Source organism: Triturus cristatus, chromosome 7 (genome assembly GCF_964204655.1).
Source record: "Triturus cristatus chromosome 7, aTriCri1.1, whole genome shotgun sequence".
Lineage (NCBI taxonomy): Eukaryota > Metazoa > Chordata > Amphibia > Caudata > Salamandridae > Triturus > Triturus cristatus.
The window spans coordinates 615,629,999-615,648,437 of NC_140590.1; the positions used below are offsets into that span (position 1 = coordinate 615,629,999).

General features: G+C 44.8%; 1 protein-coding gene across 1 annotated transcript in view; it reads left to right on the plus strand.

The window, feature by feature from the left end:
* RAB11FIP4 (RAB11 family interacting protein 4) overlaps positions 1-18,439 on the plus strand; it is a 1,159,525-nt gene that overhangs the window by 1,096,248 nt on the left and 44,838 nt on the right. The window contains exon 7 of the mRNA XM_085617187.1: positions 13,933-13,968. Within this exon, the coding sequence (XP_085473313.1) occupies positions 13,933-13,968 (36 nt within the window). The remainder of the gene's footprint in view (positions 1-13,932; positions 13,969-18,439) is intronic.

Consider the following 18,439-nt stretch of genomic DNA (forward strand, 5'->3'; position numbering starts at 1 on the left):
TGTTGATGCAGCCACCCCACCACAGCTGCATTCTCCGCAGCGAAGTGCTCAGCGTTCCATTATTCTAATCACCTCTGTGTGGCTAATGCACAAGTCTGTCTCTGCTTATTTACCAGGACTTCAAAACACTCATCTATTTTTCAGCAAACTGCAATACAATTTGCTAACTGATACTGCAAATGATGTCAACAAGTTCCTTTCTTCCAGCAAAATAAATTGTAATCCCTTTATATGCCAATACTAACACTAGGCTGTGATTACAGATGAGACTAAAACAAATATAATTCTATTTAGTTCTCCATGGCTATAAGCAATCAGTGTCTACACTCATCCTGTGCTGTAATGTACTTTTTCTTGGGTATGAAAACAAACTGAGACAACCTCTTACCTCACAGTATTGCAACAAACGTTTCCCATTTGATGTGTTTGTTGTTAGTTGCATTTCTATCAACATGCACCAGGGATAACTGCAAAATTAACACCTAGGGGTCAATTACAATGTCCGCCCGCCACCGCAACGGCAATAGGGACCGCCCGCCATAGGTGCGGCAGTCCCGCCATTCCCATTATAATGCTCCCGCTACACTGACGGGCGCATCCCGCATTTTTCACATTGCGGTTGGTGGTGCTGTAAGCAGCACCTGCTGCAATGTGAAAAATGCATGTTGTGCCATTGCATGCACAACGTGGCAGGCACTGTGCGGTGCCTGCCAGCTTGTGCATGCAAATGCAGGGGGTACCATAGGTACCCCCCATGTGCCCCGCCCACCCCCCAACATCCTGGCAGCCCGTAATGGGCCCCCAACTGCAAACACCGCATGCCTCAACGGCGCCATGGAAAGGCTGATCTCCGCCTGCATTGTAATATGGATGGCAGTGTCTTGCAGACACCGCCACCATATTAAAAACGTTTTCCGCCCGGTCGACTCGTCGACGGGCGGAAAAACGGCAGACGGTCTTCCCGTCTGCCCTGGACCCCCCAGCTATCCTAATGTGGCAGGGGGTCATTCTTGGCAGGATGGTGGGCGGATCGCCCGTCAGGCCGGCGGTGCCTACCGCCGGCCTGGCAGGGGCGATCCGCTCGCCATCCTAATGGGCCCCTTAGATTTTAAAACCTGAAAATTAATTCTTCAAGTTTAGAACCGTGCCTACTGTTACATCCCATGTGTTGCTAATATGCTCGGAGTGTTTAAGATGCATTTCTCTTTTTCCACTAGTTCTGGCACTTTCTTTTCCTCATAATCTTCTATTAAATTTGAATTGAAAAACAAGTACTATAAATGAAAATGCTGTCAATGTTAAAAGGAAAGCATCTTAATAAATATAAAATAAAGTTGCTTGTTGTTATAGAAGACTTATTTTGAGACACCAGCATGTATTTGAACCTATATACGCATGTTGCAGTCCTTTGCCTTTCTATAGAGCGGCCATTTGAGGTGTTTGGGTCATGGCAGTCTAATGTCAAAGAAGGGTGAGTCAGTGATGACAAAGGCATACTGCCGCTCGTCGCTGCCCAATCTCTGGGTTCAGGTAAGTAGAGTCACTAGAGGGGCAAACATTGGAAAAGAAGAACTTTACGTATTCTTTCTCCAATTACTGTACAAATGGGAACGACGCAGGTCTAAAGGCTTTCCAGAGTTTGGCAGATTTTACTTAGAAGTAGGCCCACCCTCTTCGATAAAGAGTTTGAACGTAGTGGAGTAGAGTATGAACTGAGAGGAATCTGCTGCCATATAATTTTAAACCATGAACTTAAGAGGCACTTGTAGGCCATAAGGAACTATTGAAAAGATATTTCAACTTAATTTATCTAAGAGTTAGTGTCAAGCTGCCCAGACTCAACATGAGACAACTTGAGATCAGTGGGATAGAGCGGAGACTGCATGTGCATTATAGCTTTCATTTTGTTACATACTTGAACATTATCTCCCTACCTGTGCATTTATGGGATCACTTATAGATTGGGGTACTGAGCTATCCTCTATTTAGAGGTGAGCCGAAATTGTGCTTGATGATGTTGTGTACTAGAACTTCCTAGTAAGTGCTGGTGGAAAAATGTTTAAAAAATCTGGAAATAATAAATGGAAAAAAGGTTCTAATACAATTTCCACGCAATAGTCCCCTTTTAACCCCATGTATTGATTGGTTTCAAAAACTTGGGCTGAACAATGCTGCAAATGTAATTTGAGCTGTGGAGTGTTTTTTTCGGATTTCTTTGCATATGTGTGAATGAGTCTGGTCTACTCTAGCAGACATGCTTTGTTTTTATCTGGAATATCATGTTCGTGGCATATGAGCTGCAGATCACACACTAAGCATAGATCGCCATCTGGTGTTGGGCCCGGATGTTTGCACTTGTTTTTGTCTTGGAAAAGTCGTTGGAAGTCACAAGATAGGTGACTCCTCCTTTGGATGATAGTGCGCATGGGCTTCAGCTCCATCTTCAGATTGTTTTTTTCCGCCATCGGGCTCGGATGCGTTTCTCACGCTCCAGTTCGGAACCGTCACCGATTCCACTCTCGATGCGCAATCCTTCACCCTTCTCCAGTATTGTTTTTGATCGCGATCCCTAGTCGTCGCGCATCTCTTCAACATCGAAGTCCTTGGTATCTGGCTCATGGAAAGGACGCCATTCAAGAAATGTCCTCAATGTGGGTTGAAATTTCCCCACACCGATCTGCATGAGGTGTGCAAACTCTGCTTGTCTCCGGAGCACGAGGACAGAGACTGTGCAGCTTGTGCCTCTTTCTGCTCAAAGAAGACCATTAGAGATCGTCGAGCCAGGAGAACAATGGCTTGCTCATCGGCACCCATTCTCGATGACATCTTCCAGGAGGGCATTGATGTACCTGAACAGGAGCGCATCGAAGAAGGCCCAGTCAGCGCCTCCGAAGCCGATGACTCCGACATCGAGGACATCACTCCTGGGCAGCGGGTCATAAGTAGAGACGTCAACCCCGACCCCCTCCCTACACCATCGAAAAAGGCTTTGGTCACACCTTCACCTTTGGGCCCAGGTGCACACCGAGAGACTGCTTCCCATGCCCTGCCCTTGGGCCCGGCAAAGGAGCTTACTAATCCTTCAGGCGACTCTGGCTCGAGTCAGTCTACCATCGGTACCAAGCGGACACCGGCACTGAAAAAGAAACCGCCCTCCTCCTCCGTGCCGATCGCTGCCGCCACATCCAAGCACTCGACACCGAAATCTATAGGCACCACCCCATCGACTCCGAAAAAACACTTGGAAGCGAACAAAAAGCCGATCCCTAAAGCTTCGGATCCACACCCTTCGGAGCCAAAAAAAAGCCTCAGATCTGAAAAAACACCCGGTTCCACAAGCGGCCACAGAGACTGTAAAACATCACAGTTCTAAGCCAAAGGAGCACAAACCCGTTCCAGAGCCGGTGCCACGCAAGTCTTCTGAACCGAAACAGTCGGCGCCGAAAGACCAACCTCTGTCAGAAGAGCTATTTAATCCAGACCCTAAACAGAAAACTCTTCTAAAAGACCCTAAAACTGGTCAGCTGACTTTAAGTACAAAGAAGAGACCATTGGACACGCCTGTGCCGGCTCCACCACCTTAAAAGGGACTTTGCCACATCTCCCCTCAGGGTCCCTTCTCCACCACCTCCCCCACCACACCATTCTCCTACACCATCTCTTCCACCAATGGATGATGATGATGATGATGACACCTCTGATGACACAGAAAGGGGTGCGGATGATGAGCCACCAAGGGATCCACCTTATTCCCCTGACCCCTGGGACGATTATAGTATGCCAGATGTCCCTAATGTTCCACAGGATGACATTTACCCCTCCAGACCTTCCCCTCCGGAGGACACAATGGGTTTTCATCAGCTTCTACACAGAGCTACCCAATACCACGGGGTTGACTTACATACTGACCCTGTGGAAGAGGATTTCCTTATGGACACCTTTTATAATCCACAAAGGTCCACCACTATTCTGCCCATGCAAAAGGAGTTACCAAGCATGCACCTGAGGTATTTAAAGATCCTGTCAGGGCTAGGGTTATTAACCCCAGGATCGACAAAAAATACAATGCTCCCCCAGCAGACCCACCATACATTAAGGGCCCGTACCACTAGACTCCCTTGTAGTCTCCAATGCTAGAAAGAGGGCTAACTCTCAAACACCAGGGGACGCTCCACCCCCGATAAAGAGTCCAAACTCTTAGACGCCTCTGGCAAAAGAACCGCTTCACAGACAGCTAACAGATGGCGTATCCTCAACACTCAAACACTGTTAGCTAGGTACGATCGGCACATCATGACCAACTTGAAACCCTATTGCAACACCTCCCGGACAAATATAAGGACAAAGCCAATCACTTTATACGAGAGGGGAAACTCATCACCCACACCTCCATTCGTTGCGCGCTGGACGTGGCAGATACCGCCTTCAGAGCTGTCAACACAAGTGTTCTCCTGCGTAGACATGCCTGGCTACGCATTTCAGGTTTCAAACCTGAAGTACAAAGTTCCATCTTAAACCAACCATTCGATCAGGAACACTTATTTGGCCCTAATGTTGATTCGAAAAGATGAAGAAGGACACGGACACAGCTAAATCAATGGGAGCCTTGCAATCACAAGCTCCCAGACGTTCCTTTTGTCGTCCCTCTTACAAGGGCACCTCCAGAGGCTACTCCTCTGACAACCCCTCCACCTCTTATAAAACTTCCACCCAGTCTACATTCACCATAGTTTACCAGAGAGGAGGCTACAGAGGCAACAATAACAAAGGGAGAGGCAAGACTAACAACACCCGCTCTGCCTCCATCCCTACTCAGTGACTTCCCACCGTCCCCCCTGGCCCATTCCACTCCACTCCAGTCGGGGGAAGATTACAACAGTTCCTGCCTGTTTGGATCAACATCACCACAGACAGGTGGGTGAGATAAATGATTCCATCAGGCTACTGTCTAGAACTCACCTCTACCCCCCAAACATACCACCTAAACAGCGCCCAATGTCGTTAGAACATTTATCACTGCTCAAGCAGGAAGTCATCTCCCTCCTACAAAAGAGTGCAATAGAACCAGTTCCCCTGCACCAACAAAACACAGGAGTTTACTCTCTGTATTTTCTCATACCAAAAAAGGACGGCTCTCTGAGACCTATTCTGGACCTCAGATCCCTAAACCTCTACATAGAGTCAGACCATTTTCACATGGTCACACTTCAGCAGGTCCTTCCTCTTCTTTCACAAGGCGACTTTCTTGCCACTCTAGATCTCAAAGACGCCTACTTCCACATTCCCATTCACACATCTCACAAGATATATCTCAGGTTTGTACTGGACGGTCAACACTACCAATTCAAAGTACTCCCTTTCGGAGTCACCACAGCACCCCGGGTATTCACAAAGTGCCTGGCAGTAGTGGCCGCCCATCTAAGAAGACCGCACATTCACGTCTTCCCATATCTTGACGACTGGCTCATAAAAGCCAGCTCATACAGTCAGTGTGTACAACACACTCACGCCACTTTTCAACTACTCCACGACTTGGGGTTCACAGTAAACCACACAAAGTCACATCTACAACCGTCCCACATACAACAATACCTAGGGGCCACAAAAGACACCTCAAAAGCGCTCGCTTATCCCAGTCCAGCCAGGATAGCAAGCATACAAGCCCTCATAACCAAATTTCAGCCTTAACACTCTCTTCCAACTCGAGTGTTCATGCAACTCATAGGGATGATGGCCTCTTGCATATTCATAGTGCCTCATGCAAGACTCCAGATGCGTCCTCTCCAAGAGTGCCTAGCACGCCAATGGAACCAGGCTCAAGGTCAGTTAACAGATCTGGTGTTGGTATACGGTCACACTCACCGCTCTCTGCAGTGGTGGAACACCAAGAACCTTTCCAAAGGGTGACCGTTCCTAGAGCCAGTTCCACAAATTGTCCTGACAGCGGACGCATCGCTCTCCTGCTGGGGAGCTCATCCTTGACATCACACCATGCAGGGCAGGTGGACTCCTCAACAGAAATTACTCCACATCAACCACCTGGAGTTACTAGCCATATTCCTAGCCCTAAAGGCATTCCAAAAGCAAATATCAGGCAAGGCTGTCCTAGCAGGCTGTACTCAATACATTATTTCAAACTACTGCAACAGATACTGGTGGTCGCCGCTAAGGAGGGGTACTGCTATACAATCTATGCTTAGTGTGTGATCTGCAGCTCATATGCCTTGAACGGAAAATGCTACTTACCAGTATGCATCTGTTCTTGGCATGTAGAGCTGCAGATCCACACACGCCCACCCACCTCCCCGGCTACCTTTATCTGTTCCAGTATTATCTTATTTAGATACAACATTTGTTGGGGCAGCTGTTGCGCTATATAAATTGTTATAACATAACATAACATACATGGGCATCTTTTCTGTTTCTCACAAAACTCCATCATTTCCCTGCTGGCGAAAAACAATCTGAAGATGGAGCCGATGCCCATGCGCACTATCATTCAAAGAAGTAGTCACCTATCTTGTGACTTACAAAGACTTTTCCAAGACAAAAAAAAGTGCAAACATCCGGGCCCAACACCAGATGGCGATCTATGCTTAGTGTGTGGATCTGCAGCTCCACATGCCAAGAACAGATGCATACTGGCAAGTAGCATTTTCCTTTCATAACGACCACCTGGGAGAATTTCTATCTTATTTCTATTCCTAAAACTGAGCTCAGACCACAAAGGAGAGCTTAGAAATTATCCTCAGTGGAGAGCATATGGGAGAGAGGGAGTCGGGGATGGACAGAGATGGATGTGGTGAGAAGAGAGAGGGAGAGATAAGGAAGAAAAACGTAAGAGAGTCTAATGTATTCAGCTCATTGCTGCAGCGAGTTACTCATAGGTCGAGGGCCTGATGCTAGATTTTGGTAACATTTCAAGAATGCGAAGGACCCCCTGCCCTGTGTTGGGATTTCTGGATATGATGTTAGAGCAAGTTTGCATCAAGTCAGCTGCTCCACCCACACTCTCGCTGATGCATCGCGGTGTGCTGAAGCAAGGAATCTCATTTGATTGCAAAACATTGGAAACCACTGCTCTTTGCACAATATCGGTTGGCCAATATGTGAAGCCATTGATGATGTAATTGTTGATATCATATGTGTCCAGAGAGTTTTTCGCTATTTAGCGTCTCGGAGGCACTAGCTCTAGGTCATTTGTGCAAGGAGGCTACTTGGGAGGGGGGACAGGATAAATGTTGAGAGGTGTGTGGCTTAGTCAGCACAGTATTTCCAAAGTGCCTTTCGGTAGGTATAGTGTAAGACGGGAGTGGCAGATTGAGTGGTACTTACGTTTCCTCGCCAGAGAACCAATTATTCACAGGGAAGTTCCTTGGGGTTCTAGTATGTGAAAGAAAGCTGTACCTGGCTGACTAAATCATGTCAAGTATATACTACTATTACTATGCAGATTTATATACAATTATACATTGCAACACTTTACAACAAAGGTAAAAAGCCCCTAAAAGAGAGTTCTCTTCATACAAATAATCAGAACACCTAAAGCCATGACCATGATGCCCTAGATAGGAAGTATGGGCCACTTAGATAATAAGTGGTTTCTGAGGCTTTCCCCAACATCATATTTCCGGATAAAACAACAGCTCTGAAGTAGTGTAAAGCCTCTGGTACTTCCCTAGTACTGTGAAGTTTGGAAATGTGCTGCCAGGTGTTTTCCTGATTTGTTAAACACAGGTGCACTCAGAGGCATTATTAAGCTGACAGACGCCTTTGTGCGAGAGGCTGCTGAAAAGAACATGTAACTTAAGACTGCACAGGGCACGAGTCGGTACACGGTGTCCACCCACTATTTTCACAGGGTGGACGCTTTCCACCCTGTCAAGATTTGGGCCCCACAGAAATATGCTGAACTTGTCCCAGTGTAAGTTTCAGACACCGGGACACGTTCAGCAGCTCCTGCAGGTTGTCTGCTTTCCATTCCCAGCAGCAACGTGCAGGCGGCGGGGGGTGGGGGGAGGTAACCTCACACTTACATGCAAATGCAACGGAGAGGAAACAAAGGCACACAGCTTATTATCTCTTCACAGGGAGTTAAGAGATCCATGCTTTTTACTTTGTTCAGTCCCTGTATATAAGTGCATGCACTGTAAGAATGTCAGATGGGTTGGTCTGTCCCAGTATTTACACAATTTAAATAGCACTATTTTATTTCTTTTATAGCGCTACTCATCCCAATGCAGAGTGTTACAGCGCTTAACAAAACATACACATTATCCATTCAAAATAAATCACGTAAGTGTGTAAATCAATGTTCAAGATGTGTTGCAGGAGACAGTCAGGATTACAAGGTGTATGAATCAAATGCCCTTCATAGCTCACTGTGGTCTACTAGAAGGATTGCAACTTAATAACTGCAAGTAACAAAAGGATGTCGGTGTTCAAAGCATGAATCCACTTACCTATCTACATACAATAAAAATCTTAGAGCTGCATGTTACATGATGTGCTTTGCAGGAGACATTTTTTCAAAACATATTTTATTCCATTTTAAGTTGCTAATGTTCTATCATACACACATCAGAAAACTATTGAATAATTAAGTGATACATTTATGCTCACAACATTGTATAAGATGCACCCATGTGTGTTGTGATATCATGAATAACAAACCCGAAGAAGGCAGGAACAAAATAGAGGTTCAACAATCCCCAAATGCACCGCCCCGCCCCCAACCCAAGAACAGTGGGTGATTATGTTTTGCAGGAGACAACTTAATCTTCTCTACTACTTTGATTCAAATTAGGGACTGCACAAAACACAGATCTCTCCACCAAATGGGTTAACCTCCAGAGTTATCTCTCCTTTGTTACTATTCCCTGAGATTTACTGGGCACCTCTGCAGCAGATGCCTTAGCCTCATAAAATATTTTAAAATACAGACTTGGCAACCAATTAAGTAGAACAGATCTACTACCACGCTTTTCCTTGTTGTCAATTTCTTTGTGGCAGGGTTTTAAAAAAAAAAAATCACTTTTTTGGCACAACCCCAACGCCAAATCTCATTTGTTAAATCTCATGATGCACTTAAATGTACTCATGATGCACCTGATAAACATATGTATGAGATCGTAGTATCTGATGTCACTTCTTGTGATGTCCCTTCCAGTGAGGTTACTTACTGTGATGCCACGTGGAATGTCACGCGTTTTGGCATGTGTTGTGATGGCACGCGTTATGATGTCACTTGCATACTGCCTAGGTTGGACAGTCCCCCCTGAGTCTAGCTGACGTGTTGACCCGTGAGCACGAGCTCCATCTACTGCTTGGAAACTGAGGAAATGGGCAGCAAGATGCGGATGAAAACTAAACCTTAGATTCATAGTTAAACTACATTTACAACAATGAAAATAGGACCGCACCTTCTTCAAGGAAACGTTCCAACGGTCAGGTCTTTTCAGAAATATGGCGTCTTTGTTCATTTTCATGCTTCTATTTCATAGGAAAGGTTTTGTTTAAAATCAACACTTAAGCTGATCAGGAAACTTTACAAGATGGCTTCCCGAACCGGCTGTATGTGTCTTCCCATCTCCCACATTCTTGATGACCTCTCACTGTACCCGACAGGCCGGGCAGTAGCCGTGTTCATACAGGAAGCCCCTGTGCATTTCAGGAGGCTGCACTACAACAGAGACAGAGCCTGTGTTGTTTGTCATAAGTTTACGGTCATATGTCATGTTTCCTCTGACTGTGAAAAGCATCAGTGTTTGCTGCCACCTGTGTCACGGTCGGTGCATTTGTGCCCCCGCAGCTCTGGTAATTGTAACCCAGCACTGAGAGGCTTCGCCTCTGACAATTTTCAGATTACCGAGTCCTCTTTCCTGCCCTCCTACACACGCATCATTCGTCAATATCTGGAAACTCTTGAACACAGCCCTTGTTAACCGGCCCAGCAGTCTCTTCCTGTCCCATCTGGTAAACTTGACACGTACAGATCACCTTGGTGGGCCCCATTCCCATCACAATTAGTTCTCCACAGGCCTCCTCCTTTACTTTCCACTCATTCACTGATAAGTTTCCTGTGGAATGTGGTTTGCTACTGCAGGGAAATCTTATTTTTCTTTCAAGTAAAGCCTCTACGGCGATTGAATGCCAGGGCACACTTTGCAGAGGTAGCCACGGTGAGGCATGTGCTTTGAATGCCGCTTGGGCAGTCGCGGGTGCACCAAATACGTATGGAGGAAGAACCACTGCAGCCAGAGGGTGGCACCTACATTGATTTCACAGGGGATTGCTTAATCAGAGGTTCAGAGCGTGTGCTGGGCAAACCTTCGGATTACAAAAATTCTTATTGCAGGGACAGTGTAAACCTGTTTTCTCCTGGTCTTTATTCTGTAGCCTCCCCCACTTTATTGTGCCCTGATATTCTATTGTAGATCTACCTTTTATTCAATATTGCTCTGTAGGTGGTGACATGCATACCTCCATGCATGGCAGTCAGAGGATAGAACCTGCATACATTTTATGGGGATTGGCTGAGTGAGAGTGACCTATATTTACTTTGGGGTAGCCAGTGCAGTCCCAGGGTCACACCTACATTTAATTTATAAATTGAGAGGGCAGTTCTAGGGTATCCGCAGAACTGGACCTGCATCGAGTTTTCCGGGGCAAGCCAGGGCAGGTATTTCCACCTGCATGAGTTCTCGATGAGGCTTCAAGACAGCCATAGGATTATACTCTCATTGGTTCTTGAGGGGGCATTGGACCAGCCACATCATTGTAGCCACTTTAATGAGAGGACAAAATCAGACATCTGCTGGATTCATCTAACCACATGAAATATGGCCACTATTCACGTTGGGGAACTAGAGGCTATGGCCCCCTAAGGTTGAGCTGGCCTCAATCAAATTATATCTCACACTAAAAAACCACGGAGTGATTTATTTTACAATTCTACCGCATTTTACTGCATAATTATCAGCGTATTACTAGATGCACACAAAAGTCTGACGGTATGTCCTCACTCACCACCAGGTGTCATACTTCATCATAGGATATCCCCTCTCTCTCCAAAAACTAGGTTTGTTGGAGAGTGGGCATGCACCCTGAGATCAGGGAGTCACTTTGACAATAGCTAAAGATATATTAAAAACCAATGTGGTAACCCAGTCTAATTTTACTATTTAGGGTACCACTTAGTAATAAAAATTAGGTGTGGGATTTAGGGGACTTAGTACCCCACCCTCACTACAATGTCAACATGTTTCTGCCCAGTGGCTCAACCGAGTCCGTGGCATTTATTCAGGACGAGATCGGATCCTCAGTAAGCATATACACGTTGTATATACTAACACTTGTGGCGACGTATTGTTTCTAGGTCACATAGGTACCTTAATAGAGGTTCATCTGGGTCCCATGGAAAAAGCCTCAGTGACTACTTTAGTCACCCTTACACCAAGGTGCGTACCTTGCCGTCCACCTATTCGTATTGGCTCCTTCCTCCCGATGCTGGATTCATCCTGGTCTGATATTTAGAGGAAAAGTAAGGTCAGCCATGATGTTGCACCTGTATACATTGTAGAGGTTGCTGGGCAGCTACAGATTGGTTGTGGTTTTCAAGGTCTGAGTTTTACACTGCAGCTCTCCTGCTAACAATCTACATAGACAGGGCTTGGGTATGCCCCTTTTAACCATTGACTTCCTTCAATTAGCCTCCTACAGCCAGTGGCTCGAGTCTTCGTCAATCACAATCTGGCATAGCCCAGGGGAGTATTCCTCTCCCACCTAAACCTACTAGCTGTTTTGATGTATCCTTATATTAGTTTTTGAATGCTTGTATTGAACTGCATGAGAGATTACTTTACAACTACAGCCCTCTCTGCCTCTACTGTTTACTCCTTTCTGTGTGTCTCACTCTAATGTGCTGATACTACATGCGCTAGCTAAGCGCATTAAAGTCAGCCCTCTTTGGCTTTGCCAGTGCTTGTTTTATCTTGAGTAGGAAGCAACAGTGGGATTGACATGCATTTGTTTTGTCTTGGCGGCGGGAGTTTGGTTTTGCGTTGATTAGGGCTTTATAGTGGTTGTCGCTGTAAGTGCACCTGCACTCATTTATGTGCTTGTTTGGAGTGAGTGGGCACTGCAGCCTTTCGTTATTCCGTATTGCTTTGTGGTTTAGGGTGATTGGCAGGCTAATTGTGTCTGCATTAACTTCTAAGGGGAAGTATTTATTTTGGGGGCACAGCTCTATTGAGCCTAGAGGTGAAGGACAGTCGCATTTGTGCTCTTTATGGATTTTAGGGTGGGATCTGGGCATTTTCAGATTTTTACTCATCGTTTGGTGGCAGCAGGACACCCTCAAGGATTACTTTTGTTTTGAAGGATGGTGTGTAGAGAGCAACACTAGTTCGGAAGTCTTTGATAATTAAGGGGAACACACATCCCTTGCCACCGAATATACAGAACGCCACAATATGCAAACACACCCCTCTAGTCTTTCCTTGCAGGTAACTGCTTTCACAGTAATAGGTTGAGGGAGTTTGTTTCTAAAGTTCTGTGCTAGTTTGCAGTAAATTTGGTTATTGTATTCCTAAGCCCCAAAGGGGCAGTTCCAAGCACAATGCAGAATTTCTACATGAGTGCGCATGTGGGCCTCACCAACCAGCCCCTGGATCAGAAATCCTTATGCGGCCCGTGCCTCAGTGGAGCATGCTGTGGTCTGTAAACTGTGGCAGTGGAGCCCTCCTGAGGGTACACAGGTGTGACGAGGAGCGTGAGATATGATAGCAGGAAGGAGGACCGAGTTTTCCTTAGCCCTATGAACGCTGCCTCCAAAAACGGGTAACATTTCTCGAAAATACTTGGAATAATGTGCTTGCAGATGATAAAACTAAGCCTGATTTCACTGTCGGGAATTTGAAATGCGTCCTGTCGAGAAATGAAGGTACCAGTGAGCATCACGTTTTGCCAACATTTTTGGCTACATCAATTACAGTACATGTGCAAAACTATATACTGAATTCATAGTAAGGCACCGTAGAACATAACACTTGAAGTTGTCTTTAAAAATACTTCCCTCTATTTCTGCATTAAATGTGTGACTTGCTTGAGATGCTAAAATTGAAAACCCCTGTTGAATATTCGTCTATGCTTGCATTTCCTAGAGTGAAGCACACACAGTTTGGATCATCTGTCTGCACTTAGCCTTTAGTTCTCATGCCAAGTGTCAGGAACATGTAGCTGGCTTCAAGGTGACTGTCCGCATGTGCAAAGCCTGTTTAGGATGTCCTGTGATGTCACACTTGCAAAGACAGCTTGTTAAAGCTAACTTCTTCTCCCATGTGTGCACAATCCCCTCCACAGGGAACACTCATGTTGTAAGGAACCTTAAGCAGTTAAGATTGAGCATTAACTGAAATGAGAGTAGGCCACGTCATCTCTCATGTGCTAGGCTTGTGCGCTGATCATGGCCATCCGCGTCCTGGAATATTCATCATGCTGATGGCACGGGAACTCAAACGTGTTTCCTCTTCCAAACTATTGTACTCCCAGGGGAATCATGTATGTAATGATGTCTCTCTTCATGTGCACACATTGTAATTATTTACCACGATGCAGTAGAAGTCTGCATCTAACAGCTCACAGTGTACAGAACTATGGTGAGGATCCTTGAACTCCTATGAAGAGGAGGAAACTTTAATAGAGACATAGAGATGTCTATGTTACAGGAAGAACAGCAGCAATTTTCTCGTATGTTTGTGCCAATTTCACTTATTGAACTCATTATTTAATCATGAAAGCGAAAACAGTTGATAGTGTAAACAATGCTTTGCGGTAGGTGTGGTGCTTTGGAAATCGAATTGTGAGTGTATGTTTGGTAAACAGAATCAATATAATGTTTAACTTATATTTTCTCTTTTGTATCTTGTTTAGTCCAAATAGAAAAATATCAAGCACTGCTTTTGGGAGGTAAGGACATTTACATTTTAAATATATCAAGTGTTCATTTTTCTAAACACAAATATGGAAAGGTGGTTCAAATGTTTTTGATTTAAGATGCCAAAATATTGCATTGATGGGTGAAGACACTGTTGAATTCACATGGAATTTGCTTTAAGGCTTAATCTTATCTTAAACCCACTGTGCAGGTGACATTACACTTTCCAGTTTCCAACAATCAATTCGAAACGTAGCCAGTTTCCTAGACATGTTTTTAGTATTTAATGCGGTTTCAAAAATTGATATTGTCAAATATAGAGTTTGCAAAACACCTTTACTTGTATTTTTAGATGTGGCTCATCTCTAGCACCAACTGGCCCAACTAGTTAGTTACAGTTGTGTTATAGAGTTTAACTACCTTTTAAAGACCTCTTTAAGGACAGATATAACATTGTGTGCTCTCAGTATGCTCTATGCCACTTTGTTCTGTGACAATATTAATGTTTTGCCCTTGTTAAACTGGAAAATACCTTTAGTGACTATATTGTCAAAAGTAAAAGATAACATACATGGAATCTTGTAGTGTGAGTTTACGTCCAGCAGAGCGTATTTAAAAATATACACATTGCTCATGGAAACTTTCTGAATGAGAAAATGTTGTGTATAGGTTAAAAATGAGTAGTTAGTACCTGATCTGTAGGAGGATTACCTAAACCTGGCTAGTGGCAGGAGGAGTGGGGGCAGTGGTAAGTTATATGTGCACATAAATGGGCCTTCTATGATGTCCAGGGCATGCTCATATTGAGGAGTGTGTACATGTGTGTGTGGCTTAGTTCTGGGCGGGTCATGTTTATCCATAAAATGATCCTTGGAAGCCTTCCTGACTCTTTGTAGAAATGTTATTGTTTGACGATTTACTGGAACAACTTTGCAGTGTACGAAAGGAGAACATCACTCAAGACACAATGAGTACACCTCAATGCCCTGCCAGCACTTCTCTAGCAGTGTTCCGGAAAACCTCAGCTGTTCAGTAGGAAACAGCTACACTTGGTCACTTAGACCTTCTCAGCCCCACTGACGGGGAAAGTCGTAGTATACCTAGACTCCGGGTGTAGTTGAAGCTGGTGAGAACTGTCTTCCATATTCTCCTTTTAAAACATTTTCACCCCTGTACTGTTAGGTGGGTGGTCGCTCCCTTTGAATGGCCTCGTCCCGTAGGTGAATGTCTCTGCAGGCATACATTTCTCCTGGTGAATGTCAATGCAGGCAAACATTACTCCTGGTGAATGTCTATGCAGGCATATATTACTCCTGGTTCTTTAACATTTTTCACAGTTACAGTTGGTGGGACCCATGGCGTCCAATTCTGGAGCTCGTTTATAACATCCACTTTTTTCGGTAATAATGGCATGGATACATTTCATGTGGAATGCAACAATGAACATATCCCTTGAATATGCACATTTAACAGTCTGCAGAATAAAGAAGGTATTTATTTAAAATATACAAATTAATGTCCTAAAAATAAGGCAACACTCACGTACTAATAATAGCAAGCCTCTTCCTAGTACTACAAACACTCAACATGTATGCATCACAATATAAAACATTAGAATATCTCCAGTACCTTAATTGCTTGATTTGTGATTATATCAATGTCATTTGCAAGGTGTATACAGTAATCTACAAAAAATCGGTGGACTCAGCGTTTCGTTGTTTTCAATTTACAAACTCCTCCTTCCTGATGAAAAACCATCGAAAATGCACACATTCTGCTTCGGTGTCAAGTCAAACGAATCTGTCCAGGCATATAATAACACTTCATCCTTATAGTTTCCAGTGGGTATCACAAATGTATCAGTGTCCAACTTTTGTAGAATAAAATAATCTCTGCTTCATATGAAATGTTATCCTGATAGGCTGTGGGATGTATGGACAAAATCTCCATATGCCAGCTTGATTGTTTTCTTGAGACAGAAAGTCCGCTGCATGGATCTGGACGGTACGTTCCCCTGCCCTGTGCAGTCTCTCTGTGTTTTTTTCGTTTTTGCTCCAGTGAGCCCAACAAGTGTGTAAACGTACTGTGAAGTTTACTACACTGCCTCTGACAGAACATTTACAACCCCTGCTCCTCTTCTTGCCTTATCTGCATCTACAAAAGAATGTAGTGATCTATCTAGCCCAATAAGCATCGGTACCTGGTCCATTGGAAGCAGCTGAGGAGAGGCTCTTGACTTCCATTCCTCTGGACTGAGCTGATCAATCAGTGTTAAGGTAATATTTGATCAGAGGAACTCCCCAGGAATTGAATCATGCAGAAGAGATGACTGGTCATCTCTGATGAAAAATATGTCCCAGTTTGACCAGTACAGAGCTCCAGAATAATGACCAAGAAGGTGCAGTTTACTAGTGGAAACAGCCTTTCTGCAGTGTAAATCTTTTCTGGATTCACATGGTGTGCATTATTTTACCATCTTGTGGTTGAGTCCAGAATTTCTTATATGCTGTAGTCCCTTTTCTGTTTCTTTTTCTTTTATTCCTGTTGCTTGCCGTTGACGCTCCCCACTATTTGTTGCTTGTTCCAACCTCCTCTGATGTCAGATGCTCTCCCGGAAGCCTCATTCTTGCTCGCCATCTTTAGATTCTTTTTTCCACCATTGGGTCTGGAAGCGTTGAGAAGATCTCCAAGATACAGGAGAATTAAGAAGAAACAATGACGTTTTTCCGTCCTAGGGAAGTGAAGTGAAACTCTGGAGATGCAAAGGAAGTGATATCTGCGATCTTCAAGAAAAAACCAAAGTAGAGGGAGTGTTTTTTGTCATCAAGAGAGAAACGGTGTGTGCGCAGGGGGACACCTGCTTATTGTAAAATGGAGAACACACTGTTCCATTTCTGCCCAAAGTGCTGCCACAAGTTTGCGCAGAGGGGACAGCCATCAACTCTGCAATCTTTGCTTACCTATCGACTATGTATCCTGTGAGGCCTGTGCAGAGTTTAAAGTGATGACGCTGAAGACCAACAAAGGTGTGCACACTATGCTATGCAGGGCCAAAAGGACAGTACCTCACTCAGAGACCTGAGGTTGTTGAGTGAGGAGAAAGACAACACTGCTGAAGAAGTGTAAGGAGAAGTCTCCGACATAAAAAAAAACATAATCGACATTGAAAAAGAACACAGAAGACTGAAAGAAAAATATGGACAGGTAACACAGAAAAACATAATGGTGGTCAAGTCGAAAATAGACTCCCAAAAACAAAAGTCAGCTTCAGCGCCGAAGATCTCGCCGACCAAAGGCAAGACAAAGCACAAAGATCCCCTCGGGTCCCATCCAAAGGATACCGCAGGTGGGAATGGTGCCAAAAAAACATTGACGTCGAAAGACGAACAAAGCAGAGATAAAGAAAAGAAGACGCCACCTATTACAATAGCAGCTGAATCTTCCTTGTCGAAAAAATGACCACCACCTACCCTCAACGCCGAGAAACATGCACTTGAGGTAGAGTGCAAGTAAAGAATGCTCAAAGCTGAAATGGCAGCCATATTGCAGAAAAAGAAGTAATTTGATGCTTCATGACAGGCTTTTAGGATTCCATCGAAACCTAGAAGGGAAGGAAGGGTATGGGAGAACTGGAACCATCCCTCACACCTGAGCCTCAGGAAGAAAAACAAGAGCTTTTTTATGAAGAAGAGGACACAGCAGGACACAGTTTATATAAAGACGATGAGTAATTAGAGGGCGTTGAAGACCAATGGCAGGATCTCGAGGCAGATTCTCCTGAGGAAGCCATTGATACTTACCCCTTGAGGCCATCACCCCCAGATGATGTCAGCATGCATAACCAACAGGTAAAAAAAGCAGCGGAGAGATACGGGGTGCTGCTGGATGAAGAGAAGCGGTACAAAAGGGGGTGGTGATGGACGGAGCATCAGAAGCAATCAAACACTCACACCCAGTCAACAGATCTGGGTTGAATCCATCACCGTTCTTTAGCCCACTCTGCCACCCCAGTTCAGACATGGCCATATGCAAATCAGTCTGACCCTGTGCCTCATGGGAACAGTCCAGCCCAAACTGCCAAGCCATGCCTTCCCTGGACTGGAAACAAGCTTCCTAGGACTGGTTTCTGGCATTTCAGCCGTCTTCAGCCAGGTTTGCTTGAATCCAGTGGCAAAGTGAGCAAGGGACTCACGTCTGAGCATCCCCTGCAAACTTATGGCAAACAAAGTAGTACAAAAGGGGGTGGTGATGGACAGAGCATCAGAAGCAATCAAACACTCACACCCAGTCAACAGATCTGGGTTGGATCCATCACCGTTCTTTAGCCCACTCTGCCCTTTTGTACCGCTGGATGAAGAGAAGGCACAGACTTGTTCTTACTGGAGACACTAGAAGCCTCTCCAAACAAGGTCCGGTATCTTCCAATGCTCGTAAGCATCATAGATGAAGGGAGAGAGGCTTTTAAGGAGCAGTGACGCCTAAGGTGGAGAAAAAGTGTAAGCA